Here is a 25,295-nt window from a genome sequence, read left to right as displayed (position 1 = left end):
CAAAGTCCCCTCACCCTCAGATCCTGGGATGCAAGACAGAGCAGCATTGCTTACCATTATTAATAATTTAAATCCTGCCTTTGTAAGATTGATCCATCACGGGTTCACGGATTCATTTCACAGCTGTAGTCATGGCAGCGGTAATTAGAGCCCCCCCCCCCCGCAACTCACTTCCGGGCCCACACCCGTGCCTGCTCTATTTTGTAGCTCAAATGTGGTTCCATGGAATTAGGTGCCAGAAATCCAATGAGGGAGGGTGGAGAGGCAGAGGGCAGGCCCGCACAAGCCCGGAGCTCAGCTGCATGGGCAGCCCAGGAAAAGGACTTTACAGGCGAAACCAGTTCATGTGGGACTTTTGTCAGCATGTGCGTTCCGGTGGGGCCCTGAGAACTGGAACCATTTCAAAGTCAATAAGCATGACAGCTGGGAAAAATCCGAGCATTTATCTAAATATTCATAAGCAGGATTCTAAAAGTCATTTAGAGAGTAATAGCCTGTAAAGTGCTGGTGCTAAGCTTGAAAGGATGTGGGAGGGGAGGGGACAGAGAGAAGGCGGCGGGAGTGAGGGAATGGGGGGCCCCGGAGCCCATTTATCCCCCTGTGGGCCCACCTCCAGAGAAGCAGCCTCGAGCGGTCAGTTTCATTTGACCTGTTTGTTCACAATCCTTTTGGTCCCTAAGCTTAATTTCCAAAGCAGGTCATGTCTGCAGCTCACTGGGGTTTTAAGCACTCTGCATATTTGGTCTGGAGGGGCGTGTTTTGCAGCTAAGTGTCTTTCTAGGCCTGAGTTCCTCAGAGCCAACACATGATTAGTGCTTAGTAAAAGTCTAGCCACCCGCAGAAAATGCCTACTGATCAAATATTGAGACAGGGGTAGCCTAGACCGAAGGTGTGCTCTGTCAGAGCCTCTGAGCCACCGTCACACCCCAGGGTCCTGCGGTTATGTGAGGGGATAGTGGGTAGAGAAGAGATTGAAACACAAGGAAAAACAAGCAATTCTCTAAAATTCATGGAGGTTTTTCTTTCCCTTTCTGCATTTGGTTTGCCGTCTGTCTTTTGGAGGGCATTGGTAATAGTCGGGCAAACCTTGCCTCTGACATATACATGATTGTGTCTGGGCAATAGAATGGGGCAAACAGATGACAAAGATACTTCCATCTGAGTGTTAAAGAGTTGTAAGAGAAAAACCCAGGAAGGATGGAGCTCCGGGAAGGTAGAAGTTCTCAAAACCACATCCAGAGGCGAGAGACGAAGGGGATGTGCAGAAAGCGGTATGAAGGGGGGTGGGGATGGAGGAAAGCCAGTCCTTCTGCAGCTGGAATACAGAACCCTGAAGATTTCCCAGCAGGAGAGATGCAAAAAGGAATCTTCTTTCAGCCCAGGGCAGAAGCAACCCATCCACTTGGTGGAGAAACACAGACAATCAAGGCAAAAGCAATCCAAAATGCTGGCTGTGGGGGGCTGAGGGCCCATGAGAATAGCAGAGATGAGAGCGGGCATAGATATTGCCATGCGCCCCCATTGCCTGTAAGGATGCGATTTCCAGCCTTACCAGGGCTCCTGTCTACATGCTTAATACCATCCCCAGAGGACTCCTAGGCACAGGAACGTTGGAGAACCAGAGAACCTCGAGTGTAGGATGAATTTCATGGGTCCTTGGTGTCTTATTTTTAAAACATTTGTAAATTATGGGATTGTTCAATCCCAGCGGGCCAGAAACAGCATTTTACATGGCAGGGTCCTTCTCAACCAATAAGACTTTGAACTGAATCTGGAGGGGAAACACCCAGATAAATCCTTGAAACCTATTACTACACAGAGAGGCAGCTCTGATATGGAAGGAATGCTAAAGTCACCAGAAATGCCTCGTGACCTACGTAAGGAAGTGTTCCAAAGGAGGACCAGAAAGACTATTTATGGCCTCAGGGGTCTACCTATCCAGGCACAGAGCAGGGTCATAAAGAAATACAGAAGTTCTAACACAGAACATTCTACTCATGGCTGTAAAAATCCTCAAGACTCAGTGCCGGGCACATAGTAAGTGACTATAAATATTTATTAAATACTTGCAAAATTGTTGTTGAACCCTCATCGGATTCAAGATCAGGCATGGGGATGAGAGTGCGTATCCTACTCCCAAGTCTGGTTGGGAAGAAGGTTGTATATCGAAATACACCCACAAAGAGACACTACATGTCTAGAAATTTGGTGAGGATAGACAGAGGGAGGAAGTGCTGTTGGGGGCACAGTTTGCTTCGAGTCACCTGGCCAGATGGAGGAGAGTGTTGGAGGACTCCCAACAGTGCACACTGACGTTCGTGCAGTTTCCTGCCATGGACTCAGATTTTAAAAGATCACACACAGAGGTTAAAAAAAAATGATAAAGTTACCTATGATAAAGGTAGGAAAATGGCTCAAATCTTAAGAATAGTGCCAGCAGAGGGGCACCTGGGTGGCTCAGTCCGTTAAGCATCCGACTCTTGATTTTGGCTCAGGTCGTGATCTCAGGGCTATGAGATGGGGTCCCAAGCCAGGCTCCGTGCTCAGCCAGGAGTCAGCGTGGGATTCTCTCTCTCCGTCTCCTTCTGCCCCTCCCCCTGCTCGTGCACGCTCTCTAAATAAATAAATAAAATCTTAAAGTGCAGAGGAATGATTCAGAGATAGTCAGGTTCTCCAGTTGCTATTTAATTTTGACTTTACTGTGAAGGAAAATGATCTCCAGACTAAAATGGGTACAACTGAATTAGGTAAGAAATAGCCAAAACCAAAGACTGATGAAAAGATAGAAGGAAATGGTTAACTGCTGTGTCCTGCCTTGGATAAAATACCCACCAGAGTATCCAGAGAGCAAGGAAGCTTAACCACGTTTATGGTTTTCTGGGGAACTGGGAAATTAGTCTGGGGCCAATTTGGGGCAAATATTGAGAGCAGAAGGACCACGAGAAACCAGTGTAAGATCAATAAGAACAAATCAAGTCATACTGGCTTTAGGTCACTTTTTTGGACAAAGTTCATAGATAAGGGATCAGTGATAACCCAGTAGACCCAAATTCCACAATGGGTTTCATTTTTAAAGCCTTCCTGATGCTGCTGTGGACAAGATAGGGAAATATTAGGTGGATGCTTGTAGAAGATGCTAGAAGGATAACTGTTGAATAACCACCCAGAAATACTGCTGAAAAATCAGAGTCAGTGCTGTTTGCAGTGGGAAGACCCAGGGCTCTGTCCGTCACAACATTTTTTCACAGACCTGGACACAGTTGTAGGAGGAGTATTTATATTTTCAGGTGACCTGAAGCTGTTGGTTGATGGGAATAATGTCATCAGATCCTAAAAGATCTTGACAGGCAGAAACACTGAACAGGAACTAGCTAGATACAAGACAAGGCCAGCCTCTATTAGATCCTGTTCTTGGGCCCATATAAATAATAGGATAGAAAAGAACAGGGTGGGGAAGCCCTATTTGTTGTAGATACTTTACCCATCCAGAAGCTCAACAACTCAGTGGCATCACTGAGCTGAGTGCCAGAAAAGCTAAAGCAAGCAGGTACAATTCAAAGCTTCTATCCATGCTTTAGCCTGCACTGGAGGGCCTGCCCCAGGACACCTGTCAGTGTGGGGGCTGCTGCACTCCAGAGAGTTGGGAGCGGGCTCAGGGGGGAGAGTGGGGGGAAGCAGACCTAGAGACTAAGTCAGGCACTATTGGGGGGGTGGGGGATGGTAAGCCTGGAAGACCCATGGCTCTGAGGTAGGACTGCCTTCACCTAGCTGACGATCTGCCACATGAAAATGAGACCTGACTTTCCACATGTGTCCTGAATGGTTAGACTAAGACCACCACCTCCAGGGAACTATGTGAAGAAAATGAAATGTTTCCTACTGCCATAGTGGGATGAATCTTCTTAAAAGCCAGAGAGTTCCTTGTCTGCAGGGGGCTCAGCCCCAGCTGAGGAACCAGCAGGCCATGACACAGCTCATGTGTGGGAGAATTCTCATCCGGGCACCTCGGGCCAGGCTTGAATCCCGTCACCCCCAGGAGAGGATGGCATGGTTTGCCTCTGCTTGTTCACCACTGGTCTGCCACTCTCTGCTCTGAAGACTGGTGTCCCTAGGGTGTGTGCACACACGCATTTAGGGAAAGGGGGAGGTGGGGGGAGATACAGAAAGGAACAGGAACTACAAAATTCCAGTAAGTTAACAAAACTAAAGAGGAGAGCCAGGGGACCCACCCAGTACTTGGCCTCAGTGACCTCCAAGGCGCTCCTCGCCTCTGTGGATCAGCCTTGGGCACCTAGGAAGACCCTCAGGTCCAAAATATCTGCTGTGAACCCCCTGGAAAAGGGAAGGTTAAAATTGCTAAGTGGTCACCTTCTTCTGTCTTCTAACAGCACCTGTAAAACCAAAAACGAAAACTGGACGAGAAATGTCAATAACCACGTTCCCCTCTTTAAAGTCCAGTTCAGAAGGTATTTACATTTTATAATTTGATGATGATTTTAAATGACTTGTGAAAGTTGCCGATCTACCCACGAGAAGGTAAGAAAAACAGAATCAGCCTGCTCCCAGCCAGAGAGAGACCTCCTTTTGACCATTTTAGACTAAAGCCATCTTTTTTTTTTTTTTTTTTTTTTTTTTTTTTTTTTTAAAGCCATCTTAACTAAGGCCTATGGTTAAGGTATTATTTCCAGGGCTTCATGCAGGGCTTAGGGCTCAGGGAAGAAACTGAGCCAAAGGGTCAAAGGGCTTTCAAATGTGAATTAAAATTGAATTTTGAAGAAGGAGGAAATAGCATTCACCACTGGAATTATAGAAGGAAAGATAACAGGTTACCCATACTCAGTCTATTCCAAGGTATACTTACTGTATACCTACTGACATTTATTGTACACCTACTGCATATGGGGCAGGACACAAGATGGACAAAACCATCACACCCTCTGACAGAGGATAGCCACGCTTGTGTGTGAGCAAAGCAGAACATACAGAGTCCTATGTTGTATTCAGAACTTAAATTCTAATGCACAAGATGAAATATGAACAAAGGGAGGGAAATCAATATTTGTTGAGTGTTAAGCAACAAGCCTCAGACTGCTGAAGATTATGAAAGCTACTTATCCTAAAACACATGATCTCTACCTTTTCTCCCCACTATTTAGGACATCCTTTTTAAATGGATTCCCTTGGGCACCAAAAGGTTCAGATAAGGGGAGCCTGGGTGGCTCAGTCAGTTGAGAGTCTACCTTCTGCTCTGGTCATGAACCCTAGGGTCCTGGGATTGAGTCCCACATCGAGCTCCCTGCTCAGCAGAGAACCTGTTTCTCCCTCTCCCTCTGCCCCTCACCCCGCCCTCCATCCCTGCCACTTGTGCTCTTTCTCTCTGACAAATAAATAAATAAACTCTTAAAAGTCCCCATGATTTCACCATACCATATCCTATTAATAATTGCTCTTATTTTTCAGTATATGTTATCCCTGACATGTCTCAGAGGGAGGAAAATGGTAAGCACCCAACATAATACATCCAAAGATCCCTGTTCCCTGCAGAGTGTCCTGGGCTGGGGATAGTGCCCCAGGTGGATGGGTCTCTTGCTGGTCCAGCTTGCACTGAGTCCTAGAGAGGAATTAGGGACATGCTGGGCATGTAGCCTCCAAACTTGGATGAGTTTCGCTGTCCTTCCCTGAAGAAGAGGGATAGGATAAGAGAGAGAGAGGGTCTCTGGAGCAAGATGGAATGACCTGGGACAGAAATCCATCTCTATATTCAAGAGCTCTGGTCTAGGGAGCCCCACATTTGAAGAGGGTCTGGGCTACCTAAGGTCTTGATTGGGCTTGACTGGGATGCAAGGGCCCCTCCAAACAGACTTATCCAATGGCACCTTGGAAAGGAATAAATTGGCACCCCTACAAATGGCACTTTAGTAACTTTTAATTCTTTATTAAGGAGGGCCTAACTGAATCCTATGAAAAGAAAAGAGAGAATCCTTATGGTGGCAAAATCCCATCTTACACCTATCATTCCATAAACCAAAAGCCCCATAATAAACCAGGCCCACCTTATTAGAAGACAACTTAGGGACTACAATCTCTTGTCTTTCAGCATGGTGGGAGCCAAGGGGAGGATCAAGTCTCACACACACAGGTGGCTTAATAAATGAGCTCTCAGATTCTAGATAATGCATCCCACCCAGTGCCCACCACCTCCAGATGGGAACTGATCAAGAGAATTTCTTCATCTTATCCCATTCCCAGGGAGAGTTTAGAGCCATGCTGCTCAAACTTTAATGTATAGAATGATCACCTAGGGGGACACCTGGGTGGCTCAGTGGGTTAAGCGTCTGCCTTTGGCTCAGGTCATGAGCCCAGGGTCCTGGGATCAAATCCCACATCGAGTTCTCTGCTTCTCCCCCTGCCTGCAGCTCGGTCTGCTTGTGTTCTCTCTCTTACAAACAAATAAATAAAATCTTTAAAAAAAAAAAAAATGACCACCTGGGGATCTTGTTGAAATGCAGATTCTAACTCAGTAGTTCTGCATGTCTCACAAGCTCCCAGCCGCAGCCGCTACTGTTGCTGAACCATGAACCACACTTTGAGTAGTAAGATTTGAGAACAGCTTAATAGATCTGTGCCCATAACAAGCACCAGACCAGCCAAGCCCTCCACCCACCTATGGAGGCTAAAAAGGAATTTACTACAGGAAAGGTGGAGGAGGTGAAACAGACAGTCGCCACTGTGTGCCTATTTGTCAACGGCACTGGCTTGCTCGTTCTTCAGAGCTGGCCCCGAGGCCAGTCCAATACTCCCTCTCCCCGCTCTTATCTGCCCCACAGGGCTGACACACACTGCTCAAACTCCCCTCCCAAATTCGGGAACTACGGTTCTGCCAGGAAGAACCATGAGAAGAGAGGCACTGATTGGAAGGATAAAAATTTAAGATTTGTTCTTGATCAGATGCAGAGAAGACACACCGTACATGAGGGAATGGGGGACACCTGGCGCTTACCTACGGTAGGGCTCTGGTGCGCCACCCTGAAGACGAGCCTGACTGTTCCCATGACACAGATGAGGGGCCCAGAGTGCCAAGGGGCTGGGGGACACCACTCAAGGGCCTGTCACTTCCCCCACCTGTAGAGTCACTTCATGGGAAGATAATGATCTCACTAGAACAAAGGGAGCGGTTGAGAGAAATCACCAAAGGAAAAATTAATTAGGCAGAAAGCTTTTCCTTTTCGTTCAGCCCCAGTTATGACAATTACTGCATATTTACTGTGCTTGTCTTGACATGTAGACAGTGCCCACTGATGTTAATAAGGTTAATTACGCTGTTGAATCGAACACTTCTCAACGGTGCTCTTCAGTATCCAAGACTGCTGGGTCACCTTCTTCCCTTGAAAAACACCTAGTCTACGTTCCCTCCAATTAACTTTGTATTATTCAATAAAGCCTATTAAACCAGGCAATCACAAATGATGGGGGTCTGCTGAGCTACTAGATCCAGAGCCAGACTCTTGCTCCCAATCGAGGGCAGGCACTTACTCGAAAAAATCTCACATGGGAGGTGCTGCCCCTCAGCCTGTCCAGACCCGTTCTCCCAGTTCCTTCCCCTCTCCTCCCCGGTGACACCTAAAAGGAGCTTCCTCCTCAGAGCTCACTGGGATTCCCATGGATTCTTGTCAGGTGTTCCTGGATGTCTTTTCCAAACTCTTCTCCACTGTTTCCAGGGCGGGCAGTCCGGGGACACACGGTGTTCTTGGAATCTAGCTGAAAGGGCCCCGGTGCCTCGCCAGCTCAGAGGACCCCAGTGTGCATGGGAGAACTAACAGAAGGAATTGCCAGAAGGCTTCTCCCCACACAGGGTCTATCACAGACATGTCAGGTTTCTGTCAGAGACATACCGAAGCTGGGATAGGGGGGCTGCAGGCAGATCTAGCCGAGTGGTGTTCTCTATCCCAACAGAGTTTTTATTACTGAACCAAAACTGGGGACAAATGCGAAGTTCATGTGTAGAGGGATCCTGAAGAATGTCTCTTCTCCACCTCCAAAGGTGTCATGGACACACAAAATCAGAAAGAATACATCTGCCCTGCACCAGCCTGGTGGATTTTCAGGGCTCTCTGGACAGGCCAGCTTGAAGAGGCTGCTGTCATCCTAAAGATGAAATTTCCCCAGGGACCCCATTACCACATGAGAGCCAGTCCTCGAGCTCCCGCCTCAGGAGCCACACCTTCCCAGGAGCAGGAGATGGAGTCCAAGTTGTAATTATCAATTCCTTGATTTAATTTGCACCCCATCAACACTGGAGGCTCTAAACCCCTCTCCTGGCCCAGAGACAGCAGGCTGTAGCAGACCTCGAGAACAAAGGCATTTACTCTCTGGAGGGCTCTTCATGAGCTCACTGGGTTGAGAATATATCTCATATACTTTAATTCACAATTATGAACCCATATGCAAGTGTAGAAATGGACAATTCTTTACAAAACTGGCAAGAGATAGGAAAATTTCTCAGGATTTCCAAGAGAAAATCACACTTAGAATAGACCTCTTCCATAATAAAACTAAAATCCTCGCCATAGTCTGCGGGGTCCTCTGCAGGTATAAGGTGGGATTTTGCCACACTACAGATGGCCCTATACCTCATCTCATTTCCACTCCTGCTACTCTCCACACTCCCTCCTCTCCAGGAATACTCTGCCTCTTACAGTTTGTCAATTATATCAACCACACTCCCACCCACTGTCACCACTGGGACTTTGCACCTCCTAGCCCCCTGCCAGGAATATTCTTTCCCAGCTATCTGCCTCCTTGCTCATTGCTTTCCTTCATTCAGGACCCACTCAAATGTTACTTCCTCAGGTGAACCTTTGCTGTCCATCAGGAACACACACTATCTAAAGTCAGCCACAGAAACTGACCCTTTTGTTCCTATTTTACTAATACCCCCCCCATTAAATTTTGGGTTATTTGGTCAATTTACTTCAAATCCTAACAATGATGCATGCATTTTTATTTAAACAGGCAAGGATAAATGCCATAACTCTGTTTCCTTTTGGTTTTGTTTTTGTCTGTTTCTTGTTGTGATTCTTTTTCCAAATGCCTTTCTTTCTGCTGTGCCTTCCAAAATCAGAAGTCTTGGATTTTGTTACCAAAGAGAACTTTTTGAATGATTTATTAAATGAGCCCACTGACTCATTGGAAGCTGAGGGTCCAGGTGAGAAGGTAAGTCAAAAACTCAAGACCACCATCCTCCAAATGGGGCAGGGTGGCCTGAGGCCCGGTGGGAGCTGTCCCAAGAGCACAGGGATTCCTAGCTTCTCTCTGTTGTTAGCACAGCCCAAGAGAGATTTTCTTAAAACAGAAGTAAGTTTAAATGACACATACTACATCAAAGTGGGTCAGAGGAAAACCAAATGGAGTATTCCACAGCCCTACTTCCAGAGCCCCGCTGATAACAGAAACACACTCCTATGTGTTTGTCCAGATCACATCTGAAGGTGGCAAAGCACACACACACACAAAAAAAAACATTTAATTTATCTAGCTATCAAGGCAAATTCGTCTTTGTAGAAGCCCTCAGTAAAAATGAAGTTCAATTCCAGAAAGAGGCAATAGATGTATTTTTCCCACTTAGCACAGCTTAAAACCCTAGACATTACCTATAAAACAAACAGAAGAAGCTTCTGGAAAGTGAACAGAAGTTGGACTGGCTAGGAACTGCAGGACCCAAGGGATGACATGGCAGTGAGTTCCCTGGGTTTTCGTTCTGCTTCATCTCCCTGGCAATGAAGTGCTGAAAGACAGCAACTCGGAAACCCCAACAAGCACAGACAACAAAAGCCCCCAAGGAACACCTGCTATCTCTGACCAAAGAGCCAGGAATGGGGCAGCCTGGCAAGACAGAAGCTGGAGACAACAGCCGCTGCCACCCAAGTGGACACCACGGCAACTAGCAGCAGATGACCCTCCCCAGATCTGTCACCTGCCGCTAGCACCTGCAGAGGGGTGCAGAACCATCCCCGGGCATCAAGGGATGTCCTTTCCCCAGCTGGAGCCCATAACCAGAGAGGAGATGGGAAGTCATAATAATTTAAATAAGCCTTATGTCTACAGTATGCAGTGTCTTTCCTGCATGAATATTTTATCTGCTGGTACAGCCTGGTGGCTCTAACTTCCTGTGTCAACTTACTTCTAAGACTTACAATGCATGTTGATGCAGACGGAAACATTAATATGCATCCTTTCCATTATAGCTAAGAAACTTTCTCAGGATTCCTGGTATTAACTACAATCACAAGAGTAAAATCTTGTGTCCATGGAACTCAAAATTGATATCTATTTTTCTAAATATACAACAGAAAAAGTAACAAAAAGAAAAGAAAAGGCAGGTATTTGGGTTTGTTTTTTTTTTTAATTAGGAAAATTTCTGGTCTCAGTTTGTATTTAGCCCTAAGTTTCTTGTTGTCCACAGCTATTTCTGTATACATCATATTAGTAATAATTGCTTTTCAAATACAGGAAAACCACATTAAAAGGGAGAAGAAACAATTTCTGGAACTCAAGTTCACCTCACTGGATTTACTAAGATAGGAAAGTAAGCTCAGGCATTTTCGAAAGGTTGTTCAGCAAGAGCTGAAATCTCGAGGAATTGTTTTAATTAGAAACTTAAATTATTCAGAACCTGTCAGCATGCCTGTCAGCAGAGGTTCGCTGTGGCGGCCGAAGCTGCAGTCGCAGGCAGAGGGGAGACATGGCCTGTGTGCTTGTACATGGTGCCCTGGGAGGGCTCAGTGACTGCTGGGCTACACAGCCCCCTGCCCAGATGCTGGCGTTCTTATGATAGGCAGCTGTCCAGCTTGGAAAGCAGTACTTCGAGAAACATCATAGGTGGCAGATGTGGACAAGTGGGCCCAGAGCAGGACAGAAAGATCGGAATAAATGCCACACGGTCCCTGCAGCTCAACTTGTTTGCATGGCCTTTTGAGGCCCCTTTTGGAGGAATACCAGAAACCACAGAGGTACAAACTAAAGAGAGGCAGCTGAAGTCCTTCTCTTTGGATAGATGCTATCAACCTATACCTTGGGTTATTCTGACAGTTCAACACCTTTGCTCTTTTTAGTTCACTATACATGCTTGTTTTAGCTCTATGACATGCCCATGTGTCACAAACCTTGTTGTGCAAATGCTTTTTGTTGTAAGAACCAGAGATTCCCCCTGGAGGAGTCTCTGGGCCTGGAGAACTCATCACTGGGGTACTTGATACACCTAGCATGATGAGGAGGACAGTTCTACTCTACAGGCAGGGGACACAAATGGGGCAAACCTCTAAGATGCCACATGTGCTGGCTAAATTGAATGGGGTGGCAACTCCTAGATGGGATGAGAACTTCAACGAGGCCCATCGATGGGTCTGTTGTCTGCTGGACCATGGTGGGCATCATATTTTCTCATCATATTTTCAAATTTTGAATCCGAAGGGGATGGTGAGAGATCACTGGTCTAGGCAAACAGGGAGTCTTTCCATCCCACAGGCTGAGTTGTCAACCATGAGGAGTTTAGGGGAAGACATACTGGCACCCTGGGCCTTAACCTCGCCGGGCTCTGAGGTGCTGACTCCAGTGTTAAAAGATAAACTGAGGCATATGAAACATTTTTATTGAGCATATATTGATTGGAACTGTGCATCCCCAAACTGGAAGTGGTTAGGAGTGCTCCACTGGCAGGAGCTGGGGGGAGAAGCGTTTGTCAAGAAGAGGCAGAAGCGGAGCAAGGATGTTTTTGATTGGCCATCGCGTAAGACCTAATTGGCTGCTCGGAATTGGTTGTCCTTAGGTTTTGATTCATAACTTTGAGACATCAGTAGGCTAAGATTTTGGTTTGCTCACCTAGGCCCAGCATTTGAGCCACCTCTGTGGAATAGCCTGCTAATTTAATTAACACCAGTGATGGGAGAGGCACATACAGAGGCTGGGAATTGGGCAAGCCAGACCGGAGGCACCTCAGCTTTTCCCCAAACCTAGAAAATATGGTCAACCACAGGCTACTTTCTTATCTTTGTCCCAGCCCACATGCAACTTTGGCTCTGTCTGCCTTCTGCTTCTGACAGGAGGCTGATAAGTTAATGGTCTGCTATACATGATCAAATGTTGACCAACCACCATAAAGCCTCAGCCTGTAGGCGAGCAGGGCAACATGAAAGCACCCTGGTTTTCTTCGACAGTGAGCTGGATTTCTCCTCTGTCCAAAGGGATCCAGAAAAGAAACTCCAGTGAGGACTTACCTATGAGTCAGTCATGGTCATTAGCTTCACAGACTTGGGACAGAATGCTCCAATTTACAAAATCAAAAGGCAGCTGGCAACATCATTGCTTTGGAAGACTCTCTAAATACAGAATTGTCCACCTCTATAACATGCTAGATCCTACCCCGCCTTCCTGAAACTGCCATCCTTCATAGGGAAGCAACCGTTCCTGCCAGGCCTTTCCTGCAACTCAGAAAGCCTGTTACACTATTAAATCATGGAGGTGTTTTTATGTTCTATACCCATCTCCACATTCGGTAAAAGGGTAGTTTTATGGTCTGAAAAGATTTCTTGGCATGCTGTTATTGAAAAACAAACAAACCAACCTTGAGTGAATTGGGGAGTGTGGAGTCTGAGGATAATGGAAATATTCTTTAAAACAAATCTTGCCAGCCACTCTACTGTTCCCACTGTTCGCGTTTTTCTAGTAGCATGTTGAAATCTCACATGGCGCCTTTGGGAGTCAGGAAAGGGCTTCACTGGTAAGCTAATTCCCCTTTTCTGGGTCTTTCATTCTGTTCTTTCTGTAGCATCATAGCACCTCCTATCAGGCAGTGTTTAGGACCATGCTCAAAGAAATGGCGGCTCGCAAAGAACAGGAAGAGGATATTGATGTCCCGCTGACTGGACTTCTGGAGAGTGAAACCAGAAGGAAACTGGGAATACTGTAAGTGACAGGAGGGATCAAGCTATGGGTCAGTGGGTTCAGGCAGGCTGGCAGTAGCAGTAGGAAAAGTCTAAATTGGGCCAGCATAGAGAAAAGAGCAGGGTCAGGCGGGTTCCCTGAGTCAAAGAGCAGGCCCAAGAGCAAGGGCAAGTTCAGGAGGTGGGGGAACAGAATGATCTGGCTGCCAAAAGCCAAGAACAAGGAAATTTATAAGTGTGGAAGGGTCGAAATAGTATCAAAGGCTGGCAGTGACAGGGGATGGAAATCCAGGGTAAGAAAAGTCTTAGAGGGACCATGAGTTTATACAGAAGTCTAGGGAGCAAGGCTCAGAGACCTGGCCTTGTAAAAGAGGGGACAATGGGGGATCAAGGCATCTGCATCATAGGTTAGGCAATACTCTTCCATGCCCCCTGGAGTGGGAAAAGCCATGAGCTGCACCAACATGGGAGTCATGGCCAGAATCTCCAACTGGAGTGAGGAAAAATAAGGTTACTCCACACTTCCTGACACCAAGTCTTCCTAGTTTTCATGGTCCCAGGTCACAAAATGCTCCCAAACTCTGTTTGTACTTCCAGTCTGTGATGCGTGATAAGCCTGAATTTTCATTTATTCAACTATCAGAAACCCTAGCAAGCAAGAAGAATGTTCAGGCCTCCTGTACATCTATTGCAGACTCTGGCAATGGTACCAAGGAACAGGCTGTACGGACACAGGGCGCCCCACATAACCACCTTGAGGAGTTGAAGCTTTCACAGAGACCAAGACTTCTGCTTTGGGTTCAGTAGACCCCTGGAGCCAGAGACCCCTGAGGCTTCTCTAGGAAGCAAAACACAAGGACCATCCAAGCTTTCAGATCCTTACAGAGCTACAAAAACAAATGCAAAGTAACCTCCATGTAGGTTATCTTGCCTCCTATGTGACGATTCCCCAACCTGTTCCATCCATTGAAGTCCATAACCAAGGTTCATTCTAATCTTACTGCACTCAACACGTATTTCCTGAGCACCTAGTACATGCTGATCTACTGGGTGCTGATCGATAGAGCAGTGTGTATCTCAGAGTCTCTGCTGTTGAGGAGCTAGCTGGCAAGAATTCCACCAGCTTGGAAAGGTGGGCGAGGAGCCAAAGGAGCAACATCTCCCGGAGGGTGCCTCTGGCTGGGTCCCCTCACTGGACTTTACTCTTACATATGTTTGGCAACCTGCTCTCAGCCTGTACGTCAGGCTTCACCCCAACCCCAGTTCAGTCCTTATTCTTTCACAGAGGATGGCAGGCTAGGTAACTGCTTTAATTCCACTCAAAGTGCTCATAGATAAAACAAAAAACATTTGATACAAAGGGGCCATGAAGAGTTCGTTCTCAAGTTCCACCATTGCTTCCAAAGTACAAACAGGAAACCTGCTCCCTGCCAGGGAAAACAGCTCAGCCCTTCCCAGCAAAAGGCATTTGCTTCCTGGAGTTACTTGAGGTTAAATTATTCCTCTCCCCTTGATGAATCCAAACTGAGAACTTGAAATCTGTCCTGTCAAAAGCCGCCTTCTTTCTCAGATCCAGTTAAGCCTGGGAAGCTCACTCCTTCCAACACATTCCCTTTCAAAGGAGCTGTGATCTGAGAACCAGGAAGCATCCTGGAGACTACCCTTATTTAGAAGTAAAACAGCCCCAGCCATTGCAGTCCCAAGATGACTTGCTTTGTATATGGACAAGAGAATGGGGTAAGGGCTTGATCACTCTGAAGAGCTGTACCTCAGTGTGGCTTTCATGTCATTTTGAATAAGATTATTGGAAATGTTTCCACTCCATGCAAAGGGGTCTTGAGTGACTCTGCAGGGCTGTTCCTCCCAGCTATTTGCAAATGCAACTTTCTCTGGGATATGCACAAGCCATTGAAAGATCAGACCTACATGAGCTTAACTCATAGAGCCAGCCTTGCATTTGGACTTCCCAGCCCTGTCGCAGCTCCTGAGGACCCTTGTTAAATTCACTTTGAATGGTTTGGGGGTCAGCTCAGAGTCCAGGATCAAGCACTGAGTCTATACAATGTGCTGTCCCTTTATTCCTGAGTCCTGACCGGAAGAAACAGTCTGAAAGCAGAGCCATGGGCCCGATTTTTCAACGATGAGAAACACCCAGGAGGCTCTAGCATTGTCTACAACGCATAGCATGACATGTACAACACATGAGTTTAGTCCCAGCTTTTTTTTTTTTTAAGATTTATTTATTCATTTGACAGACAGAGATCCCAAGTAGGCAGAGAGGCAGGCAGAGAGAGAAGAAGGGAAGCAGGCTTCCTGCTGAGCAGAGAGCCTGATAGTCTCAGCTTTTAAATGTAATTCGCATTCCTTTTAGGTTGAAGAAAAATTTTGAAAAATACAGAACAACGATCCTCTGGATTATGAAGAAACGTGAAAGTAAGGACAGCTCTCCCATTTTCCATCCTGTGATCAGCTCTGCTGTGGGAATCTGGCTGCCTCTCACCTTCTGCCATGTATCCTAAAGGAGGCAGAAATGTTCCTTGCCTAGCTTAGCACCTACTGGGTTTGCAAGGTCCTAGCTGCCAGGGATAAAACATCAAGCAAGATGGACACAGTCTGGGGCTAGCTTATCCTTTTTGGGGTGGGTTGGGGGGACATGGATGAGGATAGATAAGAAATCAGGGGCATTCACATATGCAAGGGTTAAGTACTAGAGTGGGAAGAAGAGCTTATGCAGCCCCATAGGAAAGAATTTAACCTAGATTTGTGGGGCTACCTAGATCAGATACTGAATGCATCTAGGTCCAGCTGTTAAGATTTGCATCATGGAGGTTGTCAATGTCTTTAAGTCTCATTGTGGAAACTTGGGCCAAGAGCCTAAGCTGTGAGCCTACTTCATTCAGAAACTCAAAGCCACCACTTACCTTTCAGATGACTAGGTACAACTAATGTAGAAATGGCAAGAATACCCCATGGCAGGCATAGCTAACCAGTCCTAACCAGTTTCTCGCTGGGCCTCAGATTCCTTCCCAAGACCGTGTTCCCATCCCCCAACACTGATTTATGCCCATGACCTCACTCTTCGGGAGTAACTGCTGTGGACTAGGTTCTCTCACATATTCCATATGATCCGAATAATCTTCCTAACCACGTGAAGCAGGATAAAGCAGCTAAGGCTCAGGGAGGCGAGGAGGAGACTTAACCTGAGATCATCCAGCCATTGTGAGGGCACAAGCCACATTCTGCCCAAGACCTCTCAGGCCAAACCTGGGGCTCATCCCCTTGGCATATTCAACAAAAGGCCAGTGTGTCTGGAGAAGAAAACGTGAGGGCCTTCTAAGCCTAGCTCTCGTGTCCTCACTGGGGTTAGGAGGCAAGGAGAAGAATGGCTACCTTCAATTTCCATAGTAAGAAGCCCCTGCCTTTCACCAAGACACACACAGCGGGGTGCCCCCAAAACAAGGAGGGGGGTTCAGATGCTCAGCTGCCAAAACACAACAAAAATCTCTTTCTCTTCCAATGCTATACTTGTCTACTGCTCATAGTTCTGTTCCCTCTGGGCTATAGACAACTGTGTCTTTCATCCCTTGGCACCTTCAAGCAAAGCACACAGTAGGCACTCAATAAGTGTTTTGTTTGATGGTGTAGGCATGCATGATTTTGTTTGTCTGTTCCTGTGGGAAATTAAGGCCTACCAGGATACTCCACTGTCACATGGCCAGGGTAGGACTTCCAACTAGCAAATGAGATTTGATACGCCAGACTCCCATAGTGCCTCACCACCGCTCCTTGCCACTCCCTGCTCCTCTGGACAGCTGAAGCCTAGAAGGTTTGAGCTTTTTAAACAAACAAAAAGAGCAACATTTCAAATAGATAAAGGTAACCTCTTTGCGCTCTTGTTGTAACCAGTCCCAAAGAAACCTCCCAGCCTCTTTGAGATATAAACTCACTTACTTCCAGTAGGCAGACCCTTCCTATTGTAGGCACACAGCCCCAAGTCTCTGCACACACCGATTTCTGAGCCCAGGCTGGGTGCATGGGTGTGGGACCTGTGATCAGTCCCTTGGGGCCCCATACTTAGAGAGGCCCTGTGCTTGGTTTAATGTCCGCTGCTGTCATTGTCTTGAAATTCTTAATAATTTTAGAACAAAGACTCCTGCATTTTCATTTTGCATGGGGCCTCTTAAATTACGTAGCCTTTCCTGTTCAGAACCATCTCGTCTGGGAAAAGAAGTGGGAGAGTACTACACAGCCTAAATCATGAACGGTCAAAATTCAAAGCTCCTGCGTGAAGACCACAGATCTATGGACACTCCCCGGGCGGCTGGCGCCCAGCAGGCAATATTCACAGTAACTCCATAGGTCTCTATAGAAAGCATCATCCTATTTTAAGTAAACTGAGGCTCGGAAGGGTGGTCTAAAGCCTCGCCCTCATCATGGCAGAGCTGGAGTACAGCTCAGACCAGAATGTCCATGATTTTAGCATTCTGACAGGGAAACAAAATGAACATATAAATGTCTTCTTTTACCTTCACCTTTTTCTGAAATGCTTTCTATTAATTTCTAATGGACACTCAGGAACCACAGCTGGGCTCACGTCGCTTTTCCCCTCTGACAAATCATTATCATTTGTAAGCAGATACTAGAGCAGGAAGGTGCTCCTCACAGGGAGACTGAGACCTGCTTCCAAACTTCCTATACAGGTCTCCAAATGACCCTGCCCTGCCACCCCTGTTTCTGCCTCCCTGAGCTCTACTTGGTAGGTGCTTTAGTTCCTCAGACATGCCACGGTTCTAGATTCTCCTCCCATCCCCCAGCCACCCCTCCCCATTCTCACTGACTCTACCTCAAGAACCTTCATCTCTCCTGGGAAGGAGCTCTCCCTAGTCTCCCTGATTCCCTTCTTCTCCTCTCTCAGTCCTTCCTTTGCACTGTTTTCTGAATAATCTTTTTAAAACTCCTCATTGGCCCTCCATTGGCTCCAGGAAAATGCCCACCTTCCTCATATGGCTTAGAAAGCCCTCAGTTCTTCCTCTCCAGACACATTGGATTTTTTGTTCTTCATGGAATGGGCCAGACATCCCCTGCCACAGGGCCTTTGTACTTGCTGTTCCTCTGTCTAGAGCACTCTTGGCTCCAATATCCCCATGGCTTGCTCCCTCACTTTATTCAGGTCTCTCTTAACTGTCACCTTATCAGAAACAGTTTCCATGGCTACCCTTTATAAGCCAGTGTGCATACACCTACACGCGTGCATACACACACACACACACACACACACACACACACATTTTCCACCCTTCTCACCCGGCCTGACTTTTCTTCAAAGCGCTCCCAGCCATTTGGCATGTTAAGCTGTATCTGCTCACTTGTTTAGCATCAACCTCCTCTACTAGAATGGAAAGCAGGGACTACAGCAATCCCCAATACTGAGGAGAGTTCTGGGCCCCAGATACACAGATCTTTACTAAATGAGTGATCAAGGGAAAGCCCTGCCTGACTCCCTGGAGTCACCAGTCACCTCTAACTGTCCCACTGTGGTCTTCCACGGCACCATACTTATACTGTAAATTCCCCTTACCTGTCAGAAGCTTACTTCCCTGGCTGTCTCCTCAGCCTCCAGGCCTCCTTGGGTCCCCTCCTGGGAGCTCTCCTGGCCCCTGGGGGACACCTTGGCAGGGCTCCGGGTGAAATTAGAAACTGGAGGCCCAGGAGAGACTCAAGAAAGCCCTCTCCAGACTGGTCGGTGGCCGTCTCAATAAGCAAGAGAACTTACTTCTGAGGCTCATCTTGGGCAGCCGAGAGACAAGTAGATGTCCACACCTGCCCACCAGGATCTTGCAAGTTGACCTAGAGGCCTGCACTGGGTTCAGTCCCAGGTCTCAATTCCATGCAGCTCTGAAGGCCTTGAAAAGCCTTGAAAATGGCTCTGGCTGTGGGAAGGGCTGGCGGGCAGAAGGCACATTCCAAGGATAGGGAGCAGGTGAGGAGTTTCTAATTGCCTGGCTCTACGTCAGAGGTCAACCAGTGATCCCATGCTCCCATTGACCTCCTCCAACAGTGCTGACCCCAGTGGTAGGACAAGGAAGCTCTCTTAACTGACACATACTCCCCACTCCCGCTGGTCCAGTTAGCTGCCAAGGGAACCGGGCCGCAGCCCCTCAGTTCTGGCTGTTTGTCTGATGCCTGTGGAGTCACTGGGAGCAGGGTTGTTCCTCAGCAGCCCTCCTCATTTAGTTCCAAAATTCAATGGTTATCAAAATGGACAGAAATGATGATAAAAGGAAACTTTATGCTGTGAAAAAAAAAGCTGAATGCTTTAAAAAAAAAAAAAACTCAATAGGAAAATAGCTTTTTAAAAAACCTGCTTTAAATTAGATGTGGACAAAACATACATTAAAGATTGAGAAAAAGGGACGCCTGGGTGGCTCACTGGGTTTAAGCCTCTGCCTTCGGTTCAGGTCATGATCTCAGGGTTCCAGGATCAAGCCCCACATCGGGCTCTCTGCTCAGCAGCAAGCCTGCTTCCCCCCCTTTCTCTCTGCCTACTTGTGATCCCTCTCTGTCAAAATAAGTAGATAAAATCTTTTTTTAAAAAAAGTTCAGAAATTTCTAAGCATGAAGATTTAACAAAAAAAAAAAAAGATTGAGGAATAGCTAAAACTTTTTAAAGACCATGATTCTGCACTCAGACTATTTAGAATCTACCAAAAATGAAAATTATAGATAATAAATTATGAACATGCTTTGAGCAAAAATGACCACAGAGCCTGTCATCAGATCCACCCACAAAGGAAAGACCTTGCCCTCGTTTCAAAATGGCGTGCTAATACACATTTAGGTTTTAAGGTAAAATAGCATGTTTAGAGTATGTTTCCTTTTTTTTTTTTAATGATGCCCCACTTTTGCCTATTTTTTAAATGAACAGTTTAGCAGCCAGTCCAGTTAGTGGCATGGGGTTGGCATATCACCCCCAGCATCCCCAAGTCTGGCCTGGTTGGTCTTTAGCACGGTGTCTGGCAGCTAGCCCTGGGTTGGCACACGGTAGGTCTGGATAAATATATGTTGAATGCATGAATGCAGAAAATAAGAAAGCTGGAAATTCAATGGCTACATTTCTCTCCAAAGGTTTACTATTTCTACTTACCGGGCAGCCTTCGTTACTTGGTGGATAGGGTCAATATCTCAAACCCTCGCCCTCCCTTTGGTGCCCTGAGAAAGATTGGGCTAAACTTTCTTTCTCTTCTCTCTCAGACTTACTCAACCCCAAAACTGCTGCAGAAGGCCCAGATATTTCTACTTTCACATTTCAATTATGGAATCAGCCACCAGAAGTCCAGGAGTCTGTGACAGAAGTAAAAAAACCTCGTCGTGTTTTTCATCCTAAGAAGAAATTAGAAATAGATACAGAATGGGTACAGAGCAAGACTGAGGTAGGTAGGGCAGTGCCTTGGGGTTTTCACTTTGTGTGGGGTTTTTGCTCAGATGAGATATACACACACACCATCAGGGAGCCATCAGAACTAACATGCAATGTGAAATCAAACAAGAAAACTGTGCTCCACATAGAGAGGCACACTTGAGTGTGTGGGTTATGGGCAGATTAACTGGGACTTTCGCTTGGGTTCATTGAGACTCCTCTCCCTGCAAGGCCTGACTTAGGCAATTGGATGGGATTGGGAGGAGAGTAAGGGAAATATATATACAATACATAAATTCCATCCCGTAATAAATTAAAAATCTCTATCAAAAATCAATCACATAGGGCGCCTGGGTGGCTCAGTGGGTTAAAGCCTCTGTCTTCAGCTCAGGTCATGATCTCAGGGTCCTGGGATCGAGCCCCACATCGGGCTTTCTGCTCAGTAGGGAGCCTGCTTCCCTTCCTCTCTCTCTGCCTGCCTCTCTGCCTGATTATGATCTCTGTCTGTCAAATAAATAAATAAAATCTTTTCTTTTTTAAAAAAATCAATCACATAGTAAATGGGTAAATAAACTGGTACATCCAATAGAATATTATCCAGTGCTAAAAGGAAATGAGCCATCAAGCCATAGAAAGACATGGAGGAGACTTAACTTCATATCACTAAGTCAAGGAGGCTAAACTGAAAAGTCTACATATTATAGTGTTCCTCCTATAAGAGTCACTATATGACTATTATAGAGTCACTACTATATGACTACTATAGAGTCACTCCAACTATAAGACAAAACTACAGAAACAATGTAAAGGAGGAATGCATAGGTTGAGCATGGAGAATTTTTAGGGCAATAAAAATAGTCTGTATGATACAGTAATGGTGGACATATGCCATGATACATTTTCCAAACCCATAAGATATGTAACACCAAGAGGGGACCTTAATGTAACCTATGGACTCTGGACGATAATGATGTGTCAGTGTAGGCTCCTTGAGTGTGATGGACACTGTGGTGCAGGGTGTAAAATGTGGGAAAGGCTGTGCATGGGTATAGGGACAAAGGATGTATGGAAATCTCTGTAGTGTCTGCTCAATTTTGCTGCCATCTACTCTAAAAAATAAAGCCTATTAAAGAAAACACATGGTACATTTAAAAAATGTTTATTATAGGGACGCCTGGGTAGCTCGGTTGGGCAGCTGCCTTCGGCTCAGGTCATGATCCCAGCGTCCTGGGATCAAGGACGCTTGCTCCGCAGGGAGCCTGCTTCTCCCTCTGCCTCTGCCTGCCGTTCTGTCTGCCTGTGCTTACTCTCTCGCCCTCTCTCTCTGATAAATAAATAAAATCTTAAAAAAAAAATGTTTATTATAGTATTTGGATACTATCCAAAAGTAAACACCTCTCAAAGGAGAGTCATTCAGAGTGAGTGAACAACCAGGTCTGCAGCTCAAAAAAGAGTCACTAAAGTGGGAATGAGGAAGGTGTGATGGGCTCTATGCCTTCTGAACACATCAAGTAAGAACTGACTATGCCCCAGGGCCTCATCTAGGGGCTAGAGATACAAGGGCCAACAAAAAAATCCCCCGTGCCCATGGAATTTTTGTTCCAGGTGAGGAGACAGCCAACATGTAACAAACTGTTGAGTGCCACGTCAGGTATTTTTAGGAACCATGGATAAGGCAGCACGAGGGGCTCGCAAGGTGTTGGCCTGGGAGGGTGTGAGTTGCTTTCATACCCACAGGGCAGGTGGGGAAGTGCCCTTTGAGTCTAGGCATGTATGAAACAAGGGCCAGAGCAAAGAGCTCAAGGACAGCTGTGGGCAAGTGAGAGGACAGGGAATGAGCTGAGTTGCCCTGGTCAGGTAGAGCCTTGTGGGTCATAGGAAGACTTTTGGTTTTATCCTACGGATGAGATGAAGCCACGAGGATCTGGAGCAAGGAAGGGACATCATCTGATTAATGCGCTAGAAGAACGTTTCTGGCTATGTATAGAGAATAGATTTAATGAGGCAAGAATGGAGGCAGGAAGTTCAGCTGAGAGCCAGGGCATCGATTCTGGTGAAAGATGAGGGACATCTCAACTAGGACAAGGGCAGGAGAGGTGGTAGAAAGCAGTCTGATTTGGGATATTTTTTGAAGGAAGAATCAAAAAGCCTTTCTGTTACACTGAATACATGTGAGAGAAAGAGAAGATGAAAGGACAAATCTAAGACTTTTGGCTTGGGCAGCTGAGTAAATGCTACATTACTATTAACTAAACTGGAGAACACAAGAAGCCTCATGGAAACCCACATTTGTGTGACACTGTGCAAGTAATAAAGCACTTCTCCATGTCACGTAAGCTGAGCTTTCCCCAACAATTTTATGGGATAAGTATGATATTGCCATCTCTACGAGTGAGACCCAAAAAATCATAAAAATGAGTGCCACACAGACACAGAGTCTCCTTCTGAAACAGTTCCCAAAGCTAAGGGGCTTAATAAACAGATGTAAGTTTCTTGCTCATGTCACATCTGGTTTGAGTCTCCTGGCTCTCTGGAGTGGCTCTCCTTGAGGCTGGCTCCTAGGAATCTGGGCTCTTTCATTACGGGTCTCTGCCACCTTGGAGTCCTTTGCGTCCTGTTACATGGACAGGAAGTGAAGTCATGGTCTAGGCTTAAATCCTATCAACGCAAAGAAGTCACATGATGCCACCGAGATGCAAGAGAGCTGGGAAATGGATTTCTGTTGTGTGTCCAGAGGAAAATGAAAACAGTTTGCACTAAACAGAAAAATAACAAAACATCAAAGTGATGAGGCTGGCTTCTCCTTGTGGCAAAATAAAAGAGAACCAGGTAGGAGTCTTTTACATTCCAGAAAGGAATGGAAAGTTCAATATCCCTACATCTCTTGGGCCTGCAAGAAGAAGGGAATTCAGTGGACCAGCCAGAACTCCTGTAGATGGAGAAATCAAGGGAAAGCCAAGGGACTCTCTCGGTTGTACTGTAAGGGCCTACTTAGAGCAAATCCATCTCGGTTAAATAGCCATTGTGTTGTTTCTGCAGAAAAACTTAACCTGACCCTGGCTCCCCAGAGGAACTTACTTAGAAGCAAGTCCAGGAAACCAGTAAAATACAGAATACAAGGACAAGTCAGGCCAGGTGGAGACATCCAATCAGTAAAGGGCACATACTATGTCCCTAACTACCCCACCTTTTGGGCACCAAATTTGGGTGCCAATCCTGACCAAGGTGATAGGCTAATTCAAATAGCTACTATGGGGTGAATTGTAATTCACTTGGCCACCCATGTGTGACCTAGCATGACTATGCAACTCTCTCTGTGTTTTACAATCTCATCGGCCACCTGTGTGTGGCCAGGCTCAACCACATGGCCTTTGCTCTATAAAAGTTAGTCTGTGAGGCTGGGAGGGGTCGCCTCTCTGTAAGAGAGCACCCCGACCGGTCAGTTTGATTCTCAGTGCTGGCGCGAAATAAAGCTTTGCTTGACCTTAGCTTTGTATCAGTCTCACTCCTTTGATCATGGACCCTAACAGTATCAGATATGGAATGGTGAGGGTGTGGGAAGCCCTCAGAGGTCTTCAGCTTCCTTACCTCCAATATATCAGTAAAACCTTATTTGGTTTCTTACTCCAGCTGGACTGGTGGACTCCAGGTTTCCCATAATCCCTGGCCTGGCCTCCCTCAGAGCTTTTGCTCCTGTGGTGCATCTGTCCCCAGACCAATCTTTTTTTTTTTTTTTTTTAAGATTTTTATTTATCTGACAGACAGAGATCACAAGTAGGCAGAGAGGCAGACAGAGAGAGACAGAGAAGCAGGCTCCCTGCTGAGCAGATAGCCCAGTTCAGGACTTGATCCCAGGGCCGTGGGATCATGACCTGAGCCGAAGGCAGAGGCTTTAACCCACTGAGCCACCCAGGCGCCCCCACAGACCAATCTTAAATGCCCTCCCTATAGCCAAGGGATGGTTCTCACCAAGACCTCTAAGCTGGGGTTCCTTCCTAACCCACCACACACTTCAGACTGACCAAAAGGCTCATGAGGAGTGGGACATTGGGTGGTTTTTTGTTTTTTCAAATGAGCACTAAATTCCAGGCAGCCCTGTTTCTAAGTGTGTATTGGCCTTCCAGCAGAGAGCAGCTTGGCCAGCCCAGAAGCCAGCAGCCACCCAGGAGGCAGGGAGAACTCAGGGCCAGACAGACATCTCTCACAACACAGGGCCCGGCCCCAGAGGCAGAGTTTCCACTCTAGCAGAAATGAAGGATGGGCCAGAGATGTAGTCCCTCCTCTCTTAGGTAGGTAAGACTAGGTAAGACTAGGTAGCTCCTAGTCTCAGACTCTGTCCCCACACAAATGGTGATGAGGCATCGGCTTTTAGAGAAGCCACTTATACATTACATAATTCCCAGTGAGAGAAAATGCGACAAGTCCACCTCCAGGTCAGAGATTTTGCTTTGCCCGTGGGGTCCTCCTCGCAGGAAAAAATCATTCCATGACAATTGAATTTGACAGGCAGACAGCATCTTGACGAAGTCAGGCTTTCAGGGGGTGCGTGAAAATAAGACCTAAAATACAAATATTCTCTCCTGAGCAACAGCTAGAAGCTCCTTCCGGGCCATCAGGAACAAACCAACCTTGGGTGTCTTTACAAGGCACTTTTTTAGGTTAAAACAGAAAAGGGCAGTGATGTGTAGCCTGAATGTGGGAAGTAGCTGGGAGCTGAATGGTTGGAGGCAGCGCATTCCACGGACGAGTCTGTAGGCAAGGGGCAGGTCATGGGCCTCTGGCTCTCCCCTCACCGGACAGCTTTGTGTATGTCATCTGCCCTCATCTTCAGGGGAGCCAATGATCATGTCTACCTAGTAGGGTCCTTGCGCTGTGGAAGAAAGTGGTCGGCACAGTGCTGGGTGTAGGGATGGAGTCAGTTTGCAGACCTTTGTCACCTC

The 25,295-nt window shown here is 46.6% G+C and overlaps 1 protein-coding gene across 1 annotated transcript in view; it reads left to right on the top strand.

Annotated features, from left to right (window-relative positions):
- Positions 1-25,295, top strand: part of ERICH6B (glutamate rich 6B) — a 63,764-nt gene that overhangs the window by 30,129 nt on the left and 8,340 nt on the right. Inside the window, exons 6-11 of the mRNA XM_059143986.1 lie at positions 4,389-4,466; positions 5,461-5,499; positions 9,122-9,213; positions 12,824-12,960; positions 15,310-15,371; positions 20,190-20,368. Coding sequence (XP_058999969.1) covers positions 4,389-4,466; positions 5,461-5,499; positions 9,122-9,213; positions 12,824-12,960; positions 15,310-15,371; positions 20,190-20,368 — 587 coding nt within the window. The remainder of the gene's footprint in view (positions 1-4,388; positions 4,467-5,460; positions 5,500-9,121; positions 9,214-12,823; positions 12,961-15,309; positions 15,372-20,189; positions 20,369-25,295) is intronic.

The sequence above is a fragment of the Mustela lutreola genome, chromosome 13 (assembly GCF_030435805.1).
Source record: "Mustela lutreola isolate mMusLut2 chromosome 13, mMusLut2.pri, whole genome shotgun sequence".
Lineage (NCBI taxonomy): Eukaryota > Metazoa > Chordata > Mammalia > Carnivora > Mustelidae > Mustela > Mustela lutreola.
Note: the sequence above shows the minus strand (reverse complement) of the source record. Positions and strands in the feature narration are given on the sequence as shown.